Consider the following 22,443-nt stretch of genomic DNA (forward strand, 5'->3'; position numbering starts at 1 on the left):
GTGCCAATCTGTCCATTCTGTTCCATTTGTACATGTCCCTGTCTTTTGCATCTGTACATCTCTATATATCATTCTGCCTGTCACTTCTTCTGTCTACAACAGTAGATGTATCTCTTATTCTACCCCTCTAGATACAGATACGTCAATATCGTTGTTTTCTGTTAATTGTCCTTATTTTGTGTTTTGACTTAATTTCTTATAATTTGGTGCCTTGTTTACTCTTGTCTGATTCATGTTGTCGGTGATTTGTGTTGTGAATTTTACATTTGAAAGAACATTGCACTACTAGCACCAATGCAGCTAATGTTTCTATTGGTCCTGCCAACTGTTGTGACTACATCGCCGCTGAGCGAACAAGGCACCGGGTGCAGCCATGCCACTTTCCTATCAGGGGAGAAAGAGAGGGAAGACAGAGACGGGAGAAGAGAAGGTTACTAGAATAACACTGAATGGGGTTTATGCTAGAAAGACTGATGCTGGATACAATTTTAATGTCATAACACAGAAAAAAATGAAATAATCAAGAACTGTATAAAATATATTTCAATGGAATGTTTATTATTTACCTTTTATATTTTTGAAATGTGTAAAGAAAAAATATGAATAAACAGTAATAATTTAACCAAGTTTGTGAAAAAAAAGAGACTTAAACACAGTTCTATTGTTAAAAGTATGAAAGTTTGAAAGTGAATGCTAATTAAACAAACTCTTCTCCATTACAGATAGGAAAATAAAACAAGAATAATAAAAACGAAATACCCACAAAATTAACTGGAAAAAACAAATCCAATTTAAAGAGAAAACGTCAAAAACGCTATAAAAATATTAAAAGCTTATGCCAAAATTTTCTATTTGTGTCCTGTGCATTTTTTTTGTACATTTAGCTAACAATTACTATCACGACGGATATTATGGAGCTGACTGACTGACTCATGTTGAGGACTTTTAGGGGTAATAGTTAACATGATTATTGCAGAATAAACATGGTCAACTCATATTTATTTTGTTTATCCTAATAAAATGTCCCATTTAATACATTACATTCAAGTCAAACGTCCCAGACGTTTTTTGTTGTTGTTATCAAAATACATGTTTCATACATTTTCATAAACTTAAAAAAGATTCAATCGGTATTCATGTGTTATTTCTGTATAATATAGTATTGAAAAATGACCTTTCTGTTAAAACCAATCACATAACATGATGCTTGGCTGTCTGTTATGCTTACACTGGTTTCTCATTACACTGGTTTCTCATTTCAGGCACAGATACCCTGGTCTAGCAGGATACCAACAAACATGATGATATACCCTTAAGGACAGAAACACATGATTTCACATGTGACATTTCCAGATTTTGCACATATAACATTTGATTTCACATGTGAAACCACGTGGTTTTGGAACACCTCATATGATATACATTTTTGTTGCAGTTTCACATGTGAAAATCACATTTTCACATTTGAAATCATATTTACACGTGAAATAACTGTTCACACGTTGAGCTGAAATGTTCACATTTGAAAACAAAACAGACATGCGAGCTCAGTTGTTCTCATGTGAAACCATTTGTTCACATGTAATTCAATAGAGTTCACGCCACCCTTTCATATGTGAGAATATCATGTTTTCACCTCACATGTGAATTGCAGTTTCACATGTGAAAGACTTTCAAATGTTGCGAGGTGTAGTTTCATAGTATCACTTGTGATATGAAATTGCAAAATATCAACGTGTTGCTTTAACATGTAGTCACGTTATCACATTAACTTCCCATAAGATCACATGTTAAACACGTGATCACGTCAAATTCATGTTTTTTTCCCCGTAAGGGTAGTGAGACAAAATGTACTGAGCTCTGCCCCAACACTTTGGTTTCATTACTGTAGGTCAATATATACAGTGCCTTCAGAACGTATTCACACTCCTTTGTGATACAGCCTGAATTTAAAAATGGATTACTTTGAGAATTTGTGTCACTGATCCACACACAATACCCCATAATTTAAAAAGTGGTATTATTCTTTTAGATTTTTTTTATACCGTGATGGTATGACGACCAGATTGGGAATTTAGCCAGGACATCAGGGTTAACACCCCTACTCTTACAATATGTGCCATGGGATCTTTACTGACCGCAGAGAGTCAGGACATGTTTTAATGTCCAATCCAAAAGACAGCACCCTACACGGGGGAATGCCCCCAATCTTTGCACTGGGATCTCTCTTTTTTCTTCTTTTTTGTTTTTACCAGAGAAAAGATTGGCTCCTACTCTCAAACACCACTTTCAGCAGCATCATGGTCATCTTATTTAACCTGAGCAAACCAGAAGGTAGGTAACTAATTATACATAGACTACGTAAACACATGTATTTGTGTGTGTGTGTGTGTGTGTGTGCACGCCCACGTGTTTGCGTGTCATGTCACACAATTGCGTTTGAACCGGAGTGGAACTGTGTGTGTGTGTCAGGTGCTCCTGGCCAGTTTCCAGCTGATAACACTACCCAGTATGACACCTCCGAGGAAGACCAGGATGAACGCTGAGGACCAGGAGATTATAGGGGACACCTTCTCCACCTGCACACGTGCCAGCTCAGCAAAACTGTTCATCTGGGTAGAGAGAGAAAGGTGGGGGGGGAAGAGAAAGAGTGGGAACAAATAAAGATGAGGAGAGAGGGGAAGAAGAGAAAAGAAATGGGGGAGAAGAAAGAGGGCAGAAAGAGAAAGCAATGACAATCCATGTTCTGTTTTCTCTAACAATAGTTAAAAACACAATTTATTTTTATGTAACCTTTATTTACCTAGGGTTGTCAGTTAATAACAAATTCTTATTTACAATGACGGCCTACCCTGGCCAAGGCTTGGCCAATTGTGCACTGTCCCATGGGACTCCCAATCACAGCCGGATGTGATTCCGTCCAGATTCGAACCAGACTGAATCTTGCACTGAGATGCAGTGCTTAGACCGCTGCGCCACTACTCTACAACCAATACCAAGTTTATATCAATATAGAATATTGCCAATTTGGTTTATTTTAATTACAAAGGGGAAACACTTGTGGGCAGCCTCTGATGGTATCCATAGCTTACCCATCCTCCATGTTTCTGGATCCAATCCAGTAATTCTCTTCTGAAGTAGTCCAGAGTCCACTTCAGTATGTCCTTCACTAACTGGGGGATGTTAGCAATCACCACCTAACAGAGACAAAAAGAGTGATTTAAAAACACACACACGCTCACTGATTGTTATTATTATTATTGGATGTACAGTACAAAGTAACAAAAACACTGTATAACATACCTTGACGGCTATCCTCCCTGCTACGTAAAACAGCACAGCAATTCTCTCCCAGGTGATTTGACTGTCCTCAAATACCTTTTCTACCAACTTCCAGTAGCTGGTCTGGCTGGTCATTTTCCCCACCATTCCATCTATCGCACTGGAGGTATGGTAGGAATTAGACGACTGACTTAGACCTTTGTAAACTAACACACAGATAGACACACATACAGTACCAGTCAAAAGTTTGGTCACACCAAACAGCCACCCTTTTCCTTGATGACAGATTTGCACTTGACATTCTCTCAACCATCTTCATGAGGTAGTCACCTGGAGTGCATTTCAATTAACAGGTGTGCCTTAAGTTAAGAAGGAAAGAAATTCCACAAATTAATGCATTGAGCCAATCAGTTGTGTTGTGACAAGGGGAGGGGTATACAGAAGATAGCACTACTTGGTATTATGGCAAGAACAGCTCAAATAAGAAAAGAGAAACCACAGTCCATCATTACTTTAAGATATGAAGGTCAGTCAATACGGAACACTTCAAGAACTTTGAAAGTTTCTTCAAGCGTAGTCGCAAAAACCGTCAAGTGCTATGATGAAACTGGCTCTCATGATTACCGCCACAGGAAAGGAAGACCCAGAGTTACCTCTGCTGCAGAGGATAAGTTCATTGGAGTTACCAGCCTCAGAAATTGCAGCCCAAATAAGAGTTCATGAAACAGACACATCTCAACATCAACTGTTCAGATGAGTGTGTGGATAAGGCTTTCATGCACAAATTGCTGCAAAGAAACCACTACTAAAGTGGAAATGTGTCCTTTGGTTTGGAGTCCAAATTGGAAAGTTTTGGTTCCAACCGCCGTGTCTGTGAAACGCGGTGTGGGTGAACGGATGAACACACCTCCAGGCTGTGTAAGGGCTATTTTACCAAGAAGTAGGGTGATGGAGTGTTACATCAGATCACCTGGCCTCCACAATCACCCGACCTCAACCCAAATGAAATGGTTTGCGATAAGTCAGAACGCAGAGTGAAGGAAAAGCTGCCAACAAGTGTTCAGCATATGTGGGAACTCCTTCAACACTGTTGGATGCCAAGAGTGTGCAAAGCAGTCATCAAAGCAAAGGGTGGCTATTTGAAAAATCTCAAATATATTTTGATTTGTTTAACACTTCTTTGGTTACTACATGACTCCGTATGAGGTATTTCAAAATGTTGATGTCTTCACTATTATTCAACAATGTAGAAACTAGTAAAAATGAAGAAAAACCCTTGAATGAGTAGGTGTTCTAAAACTCTTGACCGGTAGTGTACTCTAAATTCATCTTTGTTTACCTACCCAGAAAACCAAAATTGGTTCGCAGAACATTCATTAGGTTGCGGCAAATGTTCTCATAACACAAAAATTGTCCAGTTGTGCTGATGATTATAGAGTGTTTGTATAAAACATTTGCCTGATGTTGCAAGAAAGTTCCCAGAATACATTAAGTTTTTGTTATTACATTACCTGGAAATCTAATGAGAACATTTGGGGAATGTCCTGTTGTGATTATTACAAATGTTGTGCACAACATTTTAGTGTATGTTAGGAGAACATTCAAAGGATATTTAATTTAAAAGATTTTCTGAAGAGTAAAAGGCTAATGTTAGATAACGCCCTAACTAGAACTTAATGTGATTCTTAGATAATGTTATGGGAATGTTCCCAGTTTGCTGGGTAGTCTTTGCATCAAATTCATCAACGTGAATTCACAAGAAGAACAGTTTGAGAACAGGTACTGTAAGACACAAAGCAATGGCAACTGACTCGTCCAGCTTCCCGTCCTTCTTGACGGCGTCTCCGATGGTCCGTATCATCACAGCTAGCTGTGACACAATCTTCTGCTCCTGATCACTCTCCACCTCCTGGGCTTTTGTGGAGACCACTACCGGGATGTCTGATGGCAACTCATCCAGCTGCTCCTGCATCACTCTGGGGATGAGAGAGCATTCTGGTCCAGAAACACTCCTGCTTAGAGCACATAGCTGGGGAGTGGGGCTGGGGCGGCAGGTAGCCTAGTGGTTAGAGCGTTGGACCAGTAACAGAAATGTTGCTTGATCGAAACCCACCTGCTGACCAGGTAAATATCTGTCGCTCTGCCCCGGAACAAGGCAGTTAACCCACTGTTCCTAGGATGTCATTGTAAATAAAAATGTGTTCTTAACGGACTTGCCTAGTTAAATTTGAAAAATTACCTACTGTGTGTCAAACTAAACTACTGTTGTCATGACACACAGTGTCTGACGGTTTTCATTTCTTCCTTGCACTTAGCTGATAATGTAGAGAATACATCATTTTTTGCTGTCTGTTTTGTCAATTCCCAACCCCATGGAAAGTGCACACACATACACATCCAAGCAAGAGGCTGGAAGCAGCCAGTGGTATTAAGTACTTAAGTAAAAATACTTTAAAGTACTACTTAAGTAGATTTTGGGGGTATCTGTACTTTACTATTTATATTTTTGACAACTTTTACTTCACTACATTCCCAAAGAAAATAATGTTATTTTTACTTCCATTCAGACACTTAAGAGAACATCCCTGGTTCTCTCTACTGCCTTTGATCTGGTGGACTAACTAAACACAAACGCTTTGCTTGTAAATTATGTCTATGTTAGTGTTCGTATGCCCCTGGATATCTGTAAAAAAAAAAAATTAAAATTAAACACAAATTGTGCCGTCTGGTTTGCTTAATATAAGGAATTTGAAATTATTTATATTTTTACTTTTGAAACATACAGTTGAAGTCGGAAGATTACATACACTTAGATTGGAGTCATTAAAACTCATTTTTTCAACCACTCCACAAATGTCCTGTTAACAAACTATAGTTTTGGCAAGTCAGTTAGGACATCTACTTTGTGCCTGACACAAGTCATTTTTCCAACATTTGTTTACAGACAGATTATTTAACTGTATCACAATTCCAGTATTTCAGAAGTTTGCATACACTAAGTTGACAGTGCCTATAAACAGCTTGGAAAATTCCAGGAAATTATGTCATGGCTTTAGAAGCTTCTGATAGGCTAATTGACATCATTTGAGTCAATTGGAGGTGTACCTGTGGATGTATTTCAAGGCCTACCTGCAAACTCAGTGCTTCTTTGCTTGACATCATGGGAAAATCAAAAGAAATCAGCCAAGAACTCAGATTTTTTTTGTAGACCTCCACAAGTCTGGTTCATCCTTGGGAGAAATTTCCAAACGTCTTAAGGTACCACGTTCATCTGTACAAACAATAGTACGCAAGTATAAACACCATGGGACCATGCAGCCGTCATCCCGCTCAGGAAGGTGACGCGTTCTCCTAGAGATGAACGTACTTTGGTGCGAAAAGTGCAAATCAATCCCAGAACAACAGCGAAGGACCTTGTGAAGATTATGGAGGAAACAGGTACAAAAGTATCCACAGTAAAACGAGTCCTATATCGACATAACCTGAAAGGTCGCTCAGCAAGGAAGAAGCTACTGCTCCAAAACCTCCATAAAAAAGCCAGACTACGGTTTGCAACTGCACATGGGGACAAAGATCATACTTTTTTGAGAAATGTCCTCTGGTCTGATGAAACAAAAATAGAACTGTTTGGCTATAATGAGCATTGTTATGTTTGGAGGAAAAGGGGGAGGCTTGCAAGCCGAAGAACACTATCCCAACCATGAAGCACGGGGGTGGCAGCATCATGTTGTGGGGGTGCTTTGCTGCAGGAGGGACTGGTGCACTTCACAAAATAGATGGCATCATGAGGATGGAAAATTATCTGGATATATTGAAGCAACATCTCAAGACATCAGTCAGGAAGTGAAAGCTTGGTCACAAATGAGTCTTCCAAATAGACAATGACCCCAAGCATACTTCCAAAGTTGTGGAAAAATGGCTTAAGGACAACAAAGTCATGGTATTGGAGTGGCCATCACAAAGCCCTGACCTCAATCCTATAGAAAACTTGTGGGCAGAACTGAAAAAGTGTGTGCGAGCAAGGAGGCCTACAAACCTGACTCAGTTACACCAGCTCTGGCAAGAGGAATGGGCCAAAATTCACCCAACTTATTGTGGGAAGTGTGTTGGAGGCTACCCGAAATGTTGGACCCAAGTTAAACAATTTAAAGGCAATTCTACCAACTACCAATTGAGTGTATGTAAATGTCTGACCCACGGGCCTCCCGGGTGGCGCAGTGATCTAAGGCACTGCACTGCTAGCTGTGCCACCAGAGATTCTGGTGGGTCAGAATGAAATTGGAATGAAATATGTGGCTTACTACTACTTAGACCTATGAAATCCAAATACCAAATAATAGAGTGTATGTAAACTTCTGACCCACTGGGAATGTGATGAAAGAAATCAAATCTGAAATAAGTCCCTCTAAAACTATTATTCTGACATTTCACATTCTTAAAACAAAGTGGTGATCCTAACTGACCTAAGACAGGGCTTTTTTTCTAGGAGTAAATGTCAGGAATTGTGATAAACTGAGTTTAAATGTATTTGGCTAAGGTGTATGTAAACTTCTGACTTCAACTGTAAGTATATTTTAGCAATTGTATTTACTTTGATACTTAAGTATATTTAAAACCAAATACTTTACTCAAGTAGTATTTTACTGGGTGACTTTCACTTAGACATGAGTCATTTTCTATTCCTGAAGTATGATAATTGGGTACTTATCCCACCACTAGAAGCAGCACTGGGCGAGCCACAGGTTTACAGCTAGATGTGTCGATATGATGCGTCTCTGGTTATATGAGTATCTGTAAAAGTGAAACTCACCTATTCAGCAGGACCTCTCCTACTCTGTAATCTGTATAACAAATAAAACATTTAACCAAAAGCAGCTTAGATCTAAACAACAACAAAAATAATTCTGAATGAAATAGAACAGAATCATGATAGCTAGCAATGACAATGTACTGGTAACATTGTTGCAGTGATGAGACATTGCACTGGCAGACCTAGCTACCTGATGTCTCTGCACACGCCATTGGCAGTCCACACACAGCCAGAACGATAGCTGGCTACTATCACCGTAACTTCAGAAAACTTGCAGTATCGTAATTGTAGTTCTTCTCTTATAACATACAACTATTCTAGCTCTATTTGACAGACGATAGTTGCTGCTGCTTTATCTATATTAAGAAAATATTACATTCCTTCGAGATAATATGCAGAATCTACAAGCGCAAGAAATAAGAAAGACCAAAAGACGGTTACAAGACAGCAAAACGAAAGTGGAGAGCAGCGACCAGAGACAATCGGCGCATGCGCATTGTCAACACGGGGCCACACGCTAATGTGTCCGTGTAGAAACTGACTACCGTACACAACATGGTAGCTCGTTGATTTTTGTCCGGCTAGTTAAAGCAAAGATGGCAGCGACGAAGCTAGTAAAGTAGGGGGAGTTTGTTCTGCTCCGTCGCACTATCTTTCTTCATTCAACACGTTGCAGTTAGTAGTTGGGAACTTTTATTTTGATATCTAAACTCTCAGACCACAGATTTAGCTAAGCTAGCTAGCATTATTTCTGGTTAACACGCTGGCGGACGACAGAGCAAGCAAGCAAGCCAGTGTCTGATGTATGGTATTCTTGTTGATGATCAATACAAGTTAAACGTTTCTTCTTGCAACATTGTATAATGGCTGGCATTACCTCCAAGACAATACACGATATCTTTCAATCTATGGAGTACGGACCGAGTAGTTCCAGCACTGCTACTGCTCAGGTAAAAAAAAAATGTATTTGCTGTACAAGAGTCGAGATAATGGTTGAATACGTCTAAGTAGTAGTAAGCCACATACCTTCGAGGTCAATTTACTCGAAATAAATCATGTTTTGTTTGAATTTCACCATGTAATGACTTAACTTCTCTCTCGTCACGTTTCACATCATGTTTTAGATAATAGGATTTATGTTTGCTGGCAATTACCATGTGAACTCTATTACGGTAACTAACTCAAAGGCAGTCATGTGAGATGTGGTCTTTGGGATCAAGTTGGATGGGATCTTCTGTAGAGAACAGCAGTCTGTCTGACTCTTTCAACAGCTAACCACCTAACATGTCCAGATTACGTTTCAGAAATGTATTTTTTGCTAGATTATGTGCAGTATGGTGTGCTTGGAACCAGTGACAAGTGTATCCTGACCTCCCTACTCTGTGTTGGAGGTGTCTGTCTCTGCAGCCAATCAAATGTGACCACAGTTCAACTCGGAATTGGTCTCGTTCATGTCTACCTGTCCAGATTTGAATAGACCGACATTATAAGTAGGACTGACCCCAATTATTTGTCTGGTCGATTGTTTGGTGGTTAGGCTGTTTGTTGGTCAACCAAGATTGTTTTAGTCGAGCAGTAACCAATATATACAGTACCAGTTAAATGTTTGGACACGCCTACTCATTCCAGTTTTTTTCTTTATATATCGTCTCTTCACTGTTGACGTTGAGACTGTTTTTTTTTGCGGGTACTATTTAAAGAAGCCGCCAGTTGAGGACTTGAGGGATATCCTTGTCTCATCGCGCATCAGGGATTCCTGTGGCGGCCGGGCGCAGTGCGCGCTGACCTGGTCGCTGGGTGTACGCTGTTTCCTCCGACGCATTGGTGCGGCTGGCTTCCGGGTTGGATGCGTGCTGTGAAAAGAAGCAGTGCGGCTTGGTTGGGTGTGTTTCGGAGGAAGCATGGCTCTTGACCTACGTCTCTCCCGAGCCCGTACGGGAGTTGTAGCAATGAGACAAGACAGTAACTACTAACAATTGGATACTACGAAAAGGGGATGATAATAAAAACATTAACAATTCAACTTTCTGACGTAATTTTTTTAATTAATATCCCCCTTTTCTCCCCAATTTGGTTGCATAGGTCTAAGTAGTAGTAAGCCACATATTTCATTCCAATTTCGTTCTGACCCACCAGAGTCTCTGGTGGCACAGCTAGCAGTGCAGTGCCTTAGATCACTGCGCAACCCGGGAGGCCCGTGGGTCAGAAGTTTACATTTGGAAGACCCATTTGCGACTACGCTTTCACTTCCTGACTCATGTCTTGAGATGTTGCTTCAATATATCCAGATAATTTTCCTGTCTCATGATGCCATCTATTTTGTGAAGTGCACCAGTCCCTCCTGCAGCAAAGCACCCCCACAACATGCTGCTGCCACCCCTGTGCTTCACAGTTGGGATGGTGTTCTTCAGCTTGCAAGCCTCCCCCTTTTTCCTCCAAACATAATGGTCATTATGGCCAGACAGTTCTATTTTTGTTTCATCAGACCAGAGGACATTTCTCTAAAAAGTACGATCTTTGTCCCCATGTGCAGTTGCAAACTGTAGTCTGGCTTTTTTATGGAGGTTTTGGAGCAGTAGCTTCTTCCTTGCTGAGTGGCCTTTCAGGTTATGTCGATATAGGACTCATTTTACTGTGGATATAAATACTTTTGTACCTCCAGCATCTTCACAAGGTCCTTTGCTGTTGTTCTGGGATTGATTTGCACTTTTCGCACCAAAGTACGTTCATCTCTAGGAGACAGAACGCATCTCCTTCCTGAGCGGTATGACGGCTGCGTGGTCCCATGGTGTGGAAGTTTACAATTTTGTTTCTGAGGTCTTGGCTGATTTCATTTTCCCATGATGTCAAGCAAAGAGGCACTGAGTTTGCAGGTAGGCCTTGAAATACATCCACAGGTACACCTCCAGTTGACTCAAATGATGTCAATTAGCCTATCAGAAGATTCAAAAGCCATATCATTTTCTGGAATTTTCCAAGCTGTTAAAGGCACAGTCAACTTAGTGAATGTAAACTTCTGATCCACTGGAATTGTGATACAGTGAAATAATCTGTCTGTAAACAATTGTTTGGCGAGTTTGTTAGATGTCCTAACCGACTCGCCAAACTATAGTCTGTTAGCAAGAAATATGTGGAGTGGTTGAAAAACAAGTTTTAATGACTCCAACCTAAGTGTATGTAAACTTCCGACTTCGTGTGTGTGTGTGTGTGTGTGTGTATATGTATATATATATATATACATACATACATATAATTTCCCTATCCTCCATTGTATAGCCTACTCTCTCATACACACTGATGTAAGCTCTATCTTTCCTCAGGCTTGGCTTGAGTCTCATTCTCGTGCTCTCGGTTTGTTCATCGATGGAAAGTTTGTCCGTTCTGCAGACAGACAGACATGCAATGTGACCGACTCTTCTGGTAAATGAGAACCTACAGGGGAGCTATCCCCTTAATTTAACATTGTTGTTCTATCTATATCTCTCGTCCTCCACTGCCCACTGTTTCCTCTTGTTATGTTTTAAATGCATCATCAGTAAAATACTATTTTTGACATTGGTTTTCTCCCACTCCCTCCCTAGGTGGTGCTGTATGTAGTACTGTGTGTGCTGTGGATGAGGATGCATCCCTGTCTGTGTCCTCTGGGGCCAGTGGCTTCAAGGCCTGGAGTGCTTTCCCCTGTCATCTCAGAGCCAAGACTCTACTCCGGTAGCTACACACCACCCCTTTACCTCTGTCTAGGGTTCACTGATACACACTACACCCATTTACCTCTGTCTAGGGTTCACTGATACACACTACACCCCTTTACCTCTGTCTAGGGTTCACTGATACACACTACACCCATTTACCTCTGTCTAGGGTTCACTGATACACACTACACCCCTTTACCTCTGGCTAGGGTTCACTGATACACCCCTTTACCTCTGTCTAGGGTTCACTGATACACACTACACCCCTTTACCTCTGTCTAGGGTTCACTGATACACACAACACCCATTTACCTCTGTCTAGGGTTCACTGATACACACTACACCCCTTTACCTCTGTCTAGGGTTCACTGATACACACAACACCCATTTACCTCTGTCTAGGGTTCACTGATACACACTACACCCCTTTACCTCTGTCTAGGGTTCACTGATACACACTACACCCCTTTACCTCTGTCTAGGGTTCACTGATACACACTACACCCATTTACCTCTGTCTAGGGTTCACTGATACACACTACACCCCTTTACCTCTGTCTAGGGTTCACTGATACACACTACACCCATTTACCTCTGTCTAGGGTTCACTGATACACACTACACCCCTTTACCTCTGGCTAGGGTTCACTGATACACCCCTTTACCTCTGTCTGGGGTTCACTGATACACCCCTTTACCTCTGTCTGGGGTTCACTGATACACCCCTTTACCTCTGGCTAGGGTTGACTGATACACCCCTTTACCTCTGGCTAGGGTTGACTGATACACCCCTTTACCTCTGGCTAGGGTTGACTGATACACCCCTTTACCTCTGGCTAGGGTTGACTGATACACCCCTTTACCTCTGGCTAGGGTTGACTGATACACCCCTTTACCTCTGGCTAGGGTTGACTGATACACCCCTTTACCTCTGGCTAGGGTTCACTGAGATACACACTAATAATACTTAATGTAAAGTGCTTTTCTCACCTATGACGCTGAAGAAAATATTCCAAAATAAAATGATAACAATCAGAAACGCAGAACATTGTAAGCAGACCACAATCAAAGCTATATACAGGTGTCGTCAGGGGAACAGAATTAACATAGGTCTTTGAAAGCTTTTCTGAACAGCTCAGTCTTTAGCATGTGCCTTAAACGAGCCCGGAGACTCTCCAGCCCTGACAGTGTCTTGAATGCCGCGTTGAGGTCCAGCACTATGAGGGTGCTGGCAGCCCCAGAGTCGTCATTCATGAGTCGTCATTCATGAGTCGTCATTCATGAGTCGTCATTCATGAGTCGTCATTCATGAGTCGTCATTCATGAGTCGTCATTCATGAGTCGTCATTCATGAGTCGTCATTCATGAGTCGGACATTCATGAGACGGGCATTCGTGAGCTGTGTCCAGCTTTGATGCCCAGCTGGAAGGGCTCGAGTAGGTTGTGAGTGGCCAGATGGAGTTAAAGTTGGCTATACACAGCACGTTCGATAAGCTTACTCAGAAGTGGCAGGTTGAAGATGGGCCTGTCGTTCTAGAGGTTGTCGGGGTTCCGAACCAGGCTTTTTAAGTACTGGTATGACTGCAGCGAGCCTGAGCTTGAGGAGGGACACATCCAGTGGTGAGGAACGTGTTGGATGATTTCCGTGAAAAAAAGGCTCCAGGGCAGGTGAGCAAGTGGTGGGCCTCATTTGTTCTAACCAGCTTGGTTACATCAGCTGCAGTGACTGTGGAGAACCTTGACTCGGGGAGCAGAGGACCGGCTAGATCAACTACAGGGGCTGGAGAGGATAGAATGGTGGTGTTGACATTTTCGCTTTGGAAGCACAGGTGTTGATTGGGGAGGCTGAGGCCGGAGGAGCTTTGCTCCCCAGTAGGAGAGCGTATCCAATAGTTTCCACTGCCGTGGCCGATCAGCTGGGAGTAGTAGGATGTCTGAGCTTTATGGCCTGTTTGTGGTCTTTCTGATGTCTCTCAAACATCTGCACGTGTACAGTTAGCCCACTTTTCTTATACTGCCGTTCTAGACAACGGCCAGTGTCTTTGAGAGAGCGTAAAGCTCCTCGGTTGTACCAGGGAGAAGATATGGGGGAAGACGTTTTCAAAGGAGCAACTTCATCAAGTTTGGAGGCCAAGGCAGTGTCATATCGAGCCACAGAGTGAGTAACTGGCAGGTTGGGGATGGATTCAGTAAGCTGGGCTGTGTTTTTATAGCTTTAAGACTCCTAACCCGAATAGAGTGTTTCTTGGGCTGGGTGGGGCAGAGGAATAGCTAGGGTGAAGGTGATGAGTTTGTGGTCGGACAGGCCTGGCATAATTCCATCCCGTTTGGCCAGATCCACGCCTCTGATTACAGACCAGTTCTAGTGTATTGGCCTTTTGTTGTGGGTGGCAAAGTCCACATGCTGTTCGAGTCCAAAGTTCTCCAGAATATCAGCCAGGCCAGTAGAGAGACTGCAGTCAGGGGAGTCGACATGTATGTTGACATCACCAAGCACCAGCATAGCAGGGCACAAGACTTAGGAGTGTTCGTAGCTCGGGTAGTTCAGCAAGAAAGTCACAGCTGAGCTTTTGGAGGCCGATTTCTAAATAAATATATATATATATATATATTTTTTTTTAATTATAATTTTTTTTTTTTTTTAAATCAACACAGCCAGTACTGACGCAGAGCCAGTGATCTTGAAAGCCACGCATTCGAAAGAGGAGACGGCTGTTACTGGAGTAGACTTAGTCACAATAGTCAGTCCTGTAGATTCACAGCCAAAAGCTCCACCCCATCCGGACTTGAGAGGGCAGTCCAGGTCGGTGTAGCCAGTTGCTTGGTTGAGGGAAGATGTACTCATTGCCCTGACGTACTCATCGCCCTGACGTACTCATTGCCCTGACGCCAAGTCTCAATGAGGCAGAAAGTCCAGGCCTCTTATCAGTGACCACGTCATTCAGCAGTAAAATGACTGAATTACTTTTTGGGGAGTTGCCCCCTGAGGCCCAGTGTCCTTCATTATCCAACTCCAGTGTGCATGTTCTACTGCACTCATTAGGACTGCACACAGTAGACGTTTGTTAAATAGTCTGGTACCCGGGTCCCATATTGAAGGAGGCTGTTCTCAAGCTTCTCACACAGGGTTGTTTTAATATGTGCAAAACGTCAACGCGGAATCGTAATGAGGGAAGGCGCGCTGCCGTTTCTGAATCTTTTGGTGCCCGACTTCGGTCCCGTCCGTGGTAGATGAGTTGAGATGACGGTCTCGCTAGTCTGGTATTGGCTAGTTGATTGGAGAAGGAGCCAAATGTGTCCGCTAATTTAACAATGATGATAAAACCTTTTTAGAATGAGATTCCTGTCTTCTATACCTGATAAGCTACAACAACAACAACAACAAGTTGATAAACAATACACATTTTAAAAACCGAATAATTACGGCTCATTTTGCAGGAGTAAACCACCAAGGCTGGCACGAGGCGCCATCGCAACCATAAACACTACACTACAGACCACAATTTAATATCTAATATTTATGCCGGGCAAATTCAAGATGGCATTTTGAGAAATGCTCTGTATTATCTGTATAACGTCTGTCTCTTCGCGTGTGTGTGTGTGTGTGTGTCAGGTTGGTGAGTAGCCTCCAGAGACACGGTCAGTGTCTGTCAGAGCTGTGTGACCTGGCCCAGTCTCCCAGTTCCCCTTCAGCACTGGTCAGACTGCTGCAGTACTACTCCGGCTGGGCTCAGCTCAGAGACTCACTCATTCCCGACTGGACACCACGTGGTAAGGCCATGCGTAGCGTGCGTGTGTTTGTAAGTGGATCTTTATCCACGCGTGCATGGACGTAGTGGAGATCTTTCCTTGAGTGTTGTACAACTGTGATTGTGAAGTGTGTGTGTGTTGAATTTACTCTGTGTTTGTGTCTTTCAGGTGTGGTGGTAGTGGTTGTCTCTGACGACTGTTCTCTGTACTCTCTCATGCTGAAAGTCTTACCTGCACTGGCCATGGGTATGACACACACACACGCACACACGCACACACACGCACACGCACACACACACACAGAGGGAGAGAGAGTTACAGAGTTACAGAGGGAGAGAGAGTTACAGAGGGAGAGAGAGTTACAGAGGGAGAGAGAGTTACAGAGGGAGAGAGAGTTACAGAGGGAGAGAGAGTTACAGATCCAGGCTATCTAATCAACATGGCCAAAGGTCAATTTCCTAGAAAGTCATGGGGGGGAGTTTCAAAACGGACCCTGTCACCTTCTACCCTGACAAAGATTCCCTTCGGGAAGGTAAAGCTTTACTCTACCATTTGTGACCTTAACGTTTCTGTTTCCCAGGCAACGCAGTGGTGGCGATCCCTGGCGTGGGGACAGCGCCTCCTGTTCTGTTATTGGCTCAGCTGTTTGTGGAGGCGGGACTTCCTGCGGGGGTGCTGAATGTGGTGACGGGCAGCGTTTTGTCGCTGGGTTCTAAAGTGGCTCAAAACCCGCACGTCAGCTATGTCACTTACAGTGGCAACAAAAAGGTGGACACCCACACACACACACACACACACACACACACACACTCGAACCAATGTGTTAGTCAGTAGTGCTTATGCATCCGTTTTGATGTCTTTTTCCGGTATGCATCTGCTCCTGCATCTTCTTACTAGCTCTCATTTCACTGATCGCTTCTTTCTCGAGGAATGTTTTCCCATGCTATGACTGTGATATGCGTTTGTTTTATCTACCCTAGTTGAAACCACTTGACTGTAAGTCGCTCCGGATAAGAGGGTCTGCCAAATGACCAGAATTCTACGTAAATGTAATGGGACTGCAATTAGCTGTGTGGCGTGAACGTTTTCCATTTGGTTACGGCAGTGAATTTGACAGTTGTCCCGTGACAGTCGTGTGTGTGTGTGTGTGTGTGTGTGTGTGTGTGTGTGTGTGTGTGCTTTTGATTGAACGTCCTCTTTTCTCTCGCTCACACTAACTAGTAACTTCCCTCCAATCTCTTCTTCCTTCTTTTTCAGGATGGAGAGATTCTGTGCAGGGCCACAGCAGGCATGGGTGTTCCCGTCTCTCTCTCCCTCTCCCTCGGAGCCACCTGTCCCTTCATTATCTTTGAGTCTGCCGATATCGACAGCGCCGTGGATGGAGTGATAGAGACCGCCTTTAAGAAGAACAGAGAGGTGGAACAGATGGCTTTCTTTTCTCACACTTTATTTTTTATTTTTTTAAAGACAAATCATTGAATGAATTGAGAGATTCCGGTGAAAGAACAAGATGCAATCCGATCCATGGCCACAGGTGGTCAGTGTTGTACAGTATGACAGATTTGTACCTCTCCCTCGCTCAATTTAAAAATATATATATTTAAAGCCCCCATTTAAAGCAACCTCTCGCTGACTCAGTAGGCCTATATGACTTATCTGAACAATAGACCAATAAAATAACCTGTCCCCCCTCTCTTTCTCACCCTCTCTCAGTGCCAGTGGATGCTGTGTGTCCAGGAGTCAGTGGTGGACAGTGTTGTAGCCCGTCTGAAGGTTCGGATGGCAGGGATGAAGAGTGTTCCTCTCCTGGCCGAGGGGGACCGAAAGCTGGTGGACGCTGCAGTACAGGAGGCCCAACAGCAGGGGGCCACGGTCAGTCACGATATTTCCATTTAACATTTTAGTCATTTAGGAGAAGCTCTTATCCAGAGTGACTTACATGAGCAATTAGGGTGAAGTGCCTTGCTCAAGGGGACATCGAAGGATTTTTCACCTTGTCGGCTTCGGGATTCAAACCAGCGCTCTTTTGTTTACTGGCCCAACACTCTTAACCGCTAGGCTACCACGTACACCGAGTGTACAAAACATTAGTAACACCTACCGAATATTGAGTCGGACACCCTTTTGCCCTCGGAACAGCCTCAATTCGTCGGGGCATGGACTCTACAAGGGGTCAAGCGTTCCATGACGACTCGGGCCCCGTGTTGACTCCAATGCTTCCCACAGTTGTCAAGTTGGCTGGATGTCCTTTGGGTGCTGGACCATTATTGGTAACACACGGGAAACTGTTGAGTGTGAAAATCCCAGCGGCATTGCAGTCCTTGACACACTCAACCCGGGTTCGCCTGGCACCTACTAACATACCTCGTTTTTAAAGGCACTTCAATAGTTAATCTCGCCTATTCACTCTCTGAATGGCACACATACACAATCCATGTCTGAAAGCTGAACAATCCTTCTTTAACCTGTCTTTTCCCCTTCATCTACTCTGATTTTGAAGTGGATTTAACAAGTGACATCAATAAGGGATCATAGCTTTCACCTGGACTCACCTGGTCAGTCTGTCATGGAAAGCGGAAGTGTTCCTAATGTTTTGTACACTCGGTGTACAAACTAAATTGTAAATAAGTGGTAACCTAATTGTGTTTCGCTTGTATCAGCTGATCCAGCCGTGTCCCCCGCCCTCCTCCGGTGCTGCCTATCCCCCCACGGTGCTGTGTGGAGTAGCCCCCTCCTGCACCTGTGTGGTGACCCCATCCCCCGGCCCTCTGTTGCCCCTCCTCTCCTTCAGGAGCCACGGGGAGGGTGTCACTCTGGGTAAGGAGGACCACACCATACTGTTTCTATGACCACACCACACTCAAACACCAACCACTAATGAAACACTCATCTATCCATCTGTTTATTTGTCTTGACAGGGAACCACAGCCCTCACGGCCAGGCTGCCTCTCTCTGGACTGAAGACCTAACTCTGGCTCTGGAGGCTGCCAAGAGGTACAGGGCACACACACACACTTACTTACTTACTTACTTACTTACACACACACACACACACACTATCTTGGTCTCCCAATAGTTACCATGGCTGAAAACCTTTAGTGTGTATAATTCCTATCACCCAGAAGCCACCTGACAAAATAATGGACTATGAGATATAACACACCTTATTAACCCTTCCTCGAACCTCTCTCCCCAGCCTGTCTGTGGGTGCAGTGTGGGTAAACTCCCACTCTGTGATGGACCCTTCCCTGCCTGTCTCTGGCCACAAGGAGAGTGGCAACTGCATCGATGGAGGGAAGGAGGTATGGACAATAGCCATGTTCTGTCCCTGTCCAGAGGGAAATTTAGTTGATACTGCGTGTATTTATCCAACCTTTTCTGATATTCACACATGCCTTCGAGAGTGTCGGGCTACAGGTTGTTTGTAGGCAGTGTGCCTTATGTCGGAGTGTCTCCTAAATGACTCTTTCCTTCTCTCTTCCCAGGGTCTGTTCCAATTCCTCCGCCCTTCCTCCTCGCCTCCTCTACCCCGCTCCTCTCCAGCCTCTGTTGATTACTCCACGTTTGGAACGGCGGCATCCGCGGCCATCATTCCAGAGGGATCTAATTCATCCAGGTGTGTGTGTGTGTGTGTTTGTGTGTTTGTGTGTGTGTGTGTGTGTGTGTGTGTGTGTCTTCATTGACTTCTTTTTAAAGTTGCCTTTGTACTTATTCAGTCACTTGTAATGTTCTTAATTCCCTCTTTTCCTCCCTCCTGTTTCTATCTCTCCTTCAGTACCCCTCGTTCCTACCTGCAGTATGTGGGGGGGAAGCAGTGTAAGTCTGAGTCTGGCAGCAGTGTGTGTGTCCTGGCTCCAGGGGGAGCTGTTCTCGCCTACTGTCCCGACGGGGGGAGGAAAGACGTTCGCAACGCCGTGGAGGCGGCCATTAAGGTCCAACCTGGGTAAGCTCTGCTCTAAGCTGGATGTCAATCGAACCAAACGTCACCGACGGTGTCGTCAGGGCGTTGCCGTTCTTGACACAAACCGGTGCGCCTGGCACCTACCACCATACCCCGTTCAAAGGCACTTACATTTTTTTTTTTGTCTTGCCCATTCACCCTCTGAATGGCACACACACACAACCCTTGTCTTAAGACTTAAAAATCCTTCTTTAACCTGTCCCCTCCCCTTCATCTACGCTGGTTTTTGAAGTGGATTTAACGAGTGACATCAATAAGGGATCAAAGCTTTCAGCTGGGCTCACCTGGTCAGTCTGTCATGGAAAGAGCAGGTGTTAATAATGTTTTCTGTACTGTGTATATTTTCTCTCGCTCTCCTGACAGTTGGATGAAGAAAAGCCCTGTGGCCCGAGCTCAAAGCCTCTTCTCTCTGGCTGAGACCTTGGAGATGAAGAGGCGGGACATGGCCATGTCACTCCACTCCCAGACAGGCCTCTCATTGGAGAAGGCGGACATGGAGGTGGAGCTGAGCATCGCTCAGCTCTGTGATTGGGCCGCTCGCTGTGATAAGGAAAGGGGCGGAGTTCCGGTGAGAATTTATGTATTCTGTCCTAATAGTAGTAACGTCTGTATAATACTAGTGGCTGTTTGTGCTCAACACTTACTCACGCACCCCCAACGCTCTGGCTGGCACACAGGCCACCAACAAAGCCTCTCCACTTCAGGAGGTCATACTGTATTTAAAGTGTCTCTTCTCTAACCTCCTTTTCTCTAGTCCGTCCCACAGTCCGGTTCGGCTCTGTCCATCCCCGAGGCTCTAGGAGTGGTGGGTGTGGTTCTCCCTGACTCCTCCCCCCTCCTCTCTATGGTCTCCCTGCTGGCAGCTGCTGTTGCCATGGGCAATGCTGTCATCATGGTGCCCAGTCCAAAGTACCCCCTGCCTGCTCTAGAGTTCATCCAGGTGAGTTCTGTCCTGCCCCCTGACATTTTGATTCAGCTGTGTGCTTGTGTGCACACGCTTGCTTGTGTATGCTGTTGCGTGTGTGTGTGCATGTATTTTTGCCCAAACACATCTGTTCCCTGTCTCTCTAGGTTCTCCAGTCCTCAGATCTTCCAGGAGGCGTGGTCAGCATTATAACTGGTGGCAGAGATCAGCTGACCCAGGCTCTAGCCAATCACAGTGTCATCAAGGCCATATGGTACTGGGGGAGTATGGAGGTGTGTATGACCCCTGGATACTCACACAACAACAAATAGCACTAAATTGCATTCCAGTAGAGTATATAAATGAGCTGTGTAATCTGTCTCTCTCTCTCACACACACACACACACACAGGGTTGCCAGTTCCTACAGCACACGTGTGCCAGCCCTCTGAAGAGCCTGTGGCTTCACTGCCAGGAGAAGGATGGAGGGAGAGACTGGGCCCAGCCTCATGCCTCACTCCAGGAAGAGATGTGGAGACAGGCCGTCCAGTGGAAGAGTGTCTGGATCCCCACTGCTTAGAGAGAGAGGGCGGGAAAGAGACAGATGGGAGACAGTAGAGTGAGAGATTAAGTATATTAAAACAATAACATTTATTTGAAGTGAAGGGGGCGGGGGGTTGTAAGGGTCATTCTTAGTCGCGTTCTGGGAAGGATTTTATGTAACGGCACTTGACTATGAAACCTTCTAGGCTGTTCCAGTGGTTTCCTCCCATCAGAGGACTGTAATACTGATGACTCGGTGGTAAATGACACCAGATACATGGAGAGATGTTATAACCTGTATGGATCACTGACTTCTACCTCCAGTGCTCCTATGTCTGGTCTGAATCCTTAATAGCACTGGCGGTGATGCATTCTCTACAGGAAGCCAGCTTTAGTCAGCCAACAATGCCTTCATCGTTTTGCCTTATACTGTATGTTATCAATAAGAGATTGAGGAAGAAAAAGAAAAAAAAGTAGATTTCTGCCCCCCATGAGAAGTTAATACAGCTGTACCCGATTATTAGTACCGTATTATGTTCAACTGTAGTAGTGTTCATAATCACAAACGTAAGACATTCCTTTTGTGGGGATCTTCAATCGTGCCGGATAGGCCAGGCCTACTGTGTCAGCACGAGTAGTCTTCACGTTTTTGTCTTAATTTTTTCTTATGTCCAATTAGACATTTTTAAATATATATGATTTAAAAAGATTCTAAATAAATGTACTTCTGATGTTCAAAAGCCCTAATTAAAAGATAATCACCTCATATCTTGTGCTCTCTTTTTAAGGAGTAGGCCATCATGAGATTGCTTTTTCTGGAAGTGATTGTATGACTGGCATGTGTGTAACTTGCAGGAGGTCATGAAGATGTTTTTTTTTTTTTACCTCAATTGTATACCGTGATGAATTTAAACTGTTTGTCGCTAAATCCGGCACGACCTGGGACCATGTAAAAACAGCTAGCTGGAGCTTTTCTGAGCCCTCAGCTGCTATGAATTTAATGCTGAGGCTACATGCAGGCACCCTAGTCTGATGGCATTGTCTCACATTTCATTATTGTGTTGACCGTGCATCCTTTACGGTTATAATTGTATTATACAAGGGCAGTGCCTTTCCCACAATGTGTTCATTTCCAGGCCTAGTGCTTTATCATAGCCTTATAGCATACCTGCCATGGCTAAGGCTAGCTTCAGGCTCTACCTGAGCCTGCTTATTATACTGAACAAAAATATAAACGCAGCATGCAACAATTTAAAATATTTTACTAAGTTGGTTTGTGTAAGGAAATCAGTCAATCTGTAACAGCTATTCTCTTCCTCTTCTGAGGAGGAGTAGTAGTAGGAAGGATCGGAGGACCAAAATGCAGCGTGGTATGTATCCATAATGTAATTTAATGAGAATGAATACAAAAATACAAAAGAACAAGAGAATCCAAATGAAAACCCGAAACAGTCCCGAATGGTGCAAACACTGAAACTGAAAAATAATCACCCACAACTCAA

At 43.8% G+C, this 22,443-nt stretch overlaps 2 protein-coding genes and 1 long non-coding RNA gene across 5 annotated transcripts; 1 reads left to right on the top strand and 2 right to left on the bottom strand.

Annotated features, from left to right (window-relative positions):
- Positions 1 to 537: 537 nt before the first annotated feature.
- Positions 538 to 8,554, bottom strand: LOC118384316 (apoptosis regulator BAX-like). Its single transcript, XM_035770728.2, has 6 exons — positions 8,283 to 8,554; positions 8,093 to 8,123; positions 5,094 to 5,258; positions 3,304 to 3,442; positions 3,093 to 3,197; positions 538 to 2,612 (listed from the first exon to the last, which is right to left on the bottom strand). The coding sequence occupies exons 1-6, from the start codon at positions 8,302 to 8,304 to the stop codon at positions 2,469 to 2,471; spliced, it is 606 nt and encodes a 201-aa protein (XP_035626621.2). The 5' UTR covers positions 8,305 to 8,554; the 3' UTR covers positions 538 to 2,468.
- A 129-nt stretch (positions 8,555 to 8,683) lies between these two features.
- Positions 8,684 to 21,707, top strand: aldh16a1 (aldehyde dehydrogenase 16 family, member A1). Of its 2 annotated transcripts, none has more exons than XM_052518478.1 (17): positions 8,684 to 9,042; positions 11,413 to 11,512; positions 11,674 to 11,800; positions 15,398 to 15,555; positions 15,703 to 15,780; positions 16,115 to 16,302; positions 16,792 to 16,950; positions 17,248 to 17,406; positions 18,195 to 18,351; positions 18,453 to 18,528; positions 18,731 to 18,836; positions 19,020 to 19,150; positions 19,310 to 19,477; positions 19,859 to 20,063; positions 20,250 to 20,435; positions 20,567 to 20,692; positions 20,811 to 21,707. In XM_052518478.1, exons 1-17 carry the CDS (start codon positions 8,956 to 8,958, stop codon positions 20,976 to 20,978), a joined length of 2,379 nt encoding a protein of 792 aa, XP_052374438.1. In that variant the 5' UTR covers positions 8,684 to 8,955; the 3' UTR covers positions 20,979 to 21,707. The 2 variants fall into 2 exon arrangements, with proteins under 2 accessions (XP_052374438.1, XP_052374439.1); XM_052518479.1 differs by lacking the exon at positions 8,684 to 9,042 and adding an exon at positions 9,130 to 10,965.
- On the bottom strand, positions 11,859 to 13,365 carry LOC127929966 (uncharacterized). 2 transcript variants are annotated; one of them, XR_008136415.1, is made up of 4 exons: positions 12,377 to 13,365; positions 12,177 to 12,256; positions 12,017 to 12,136; positions 11,859 to 11,983 (listed from the first exon to the last, which is right to left on the bottom strand). It is a non-coding gene; the product is annotated as an uncharacterized LOC127929966 (long non-coding RNA). The 2 variants fall into 2 exon arrangements; XR_008136416.1 differs by having other exon boundaries at positions 12,017 to 12,056; positions 12,097 to 12,256.
- Positions 21,708 to 22,443: the final 736 nt, after the last annotated feature.

The sequence above is a fragment of the Oncorhynchus keta genome, chromosome 5 (assembly GCF_023373465.1).
Source record: "Oncorhynchus keta strain PuntledgeMale-10-30-2019 chromosome 5, Oket_V2, whole genome shotgun sequence".
Classification (NCBI taxonomy): Eukaryota; Metazoa; Chordata; class Actinopteri; order Salmoniformes; family Salmonidae; genus Oncorhynchus; species Oncorhynchus keta.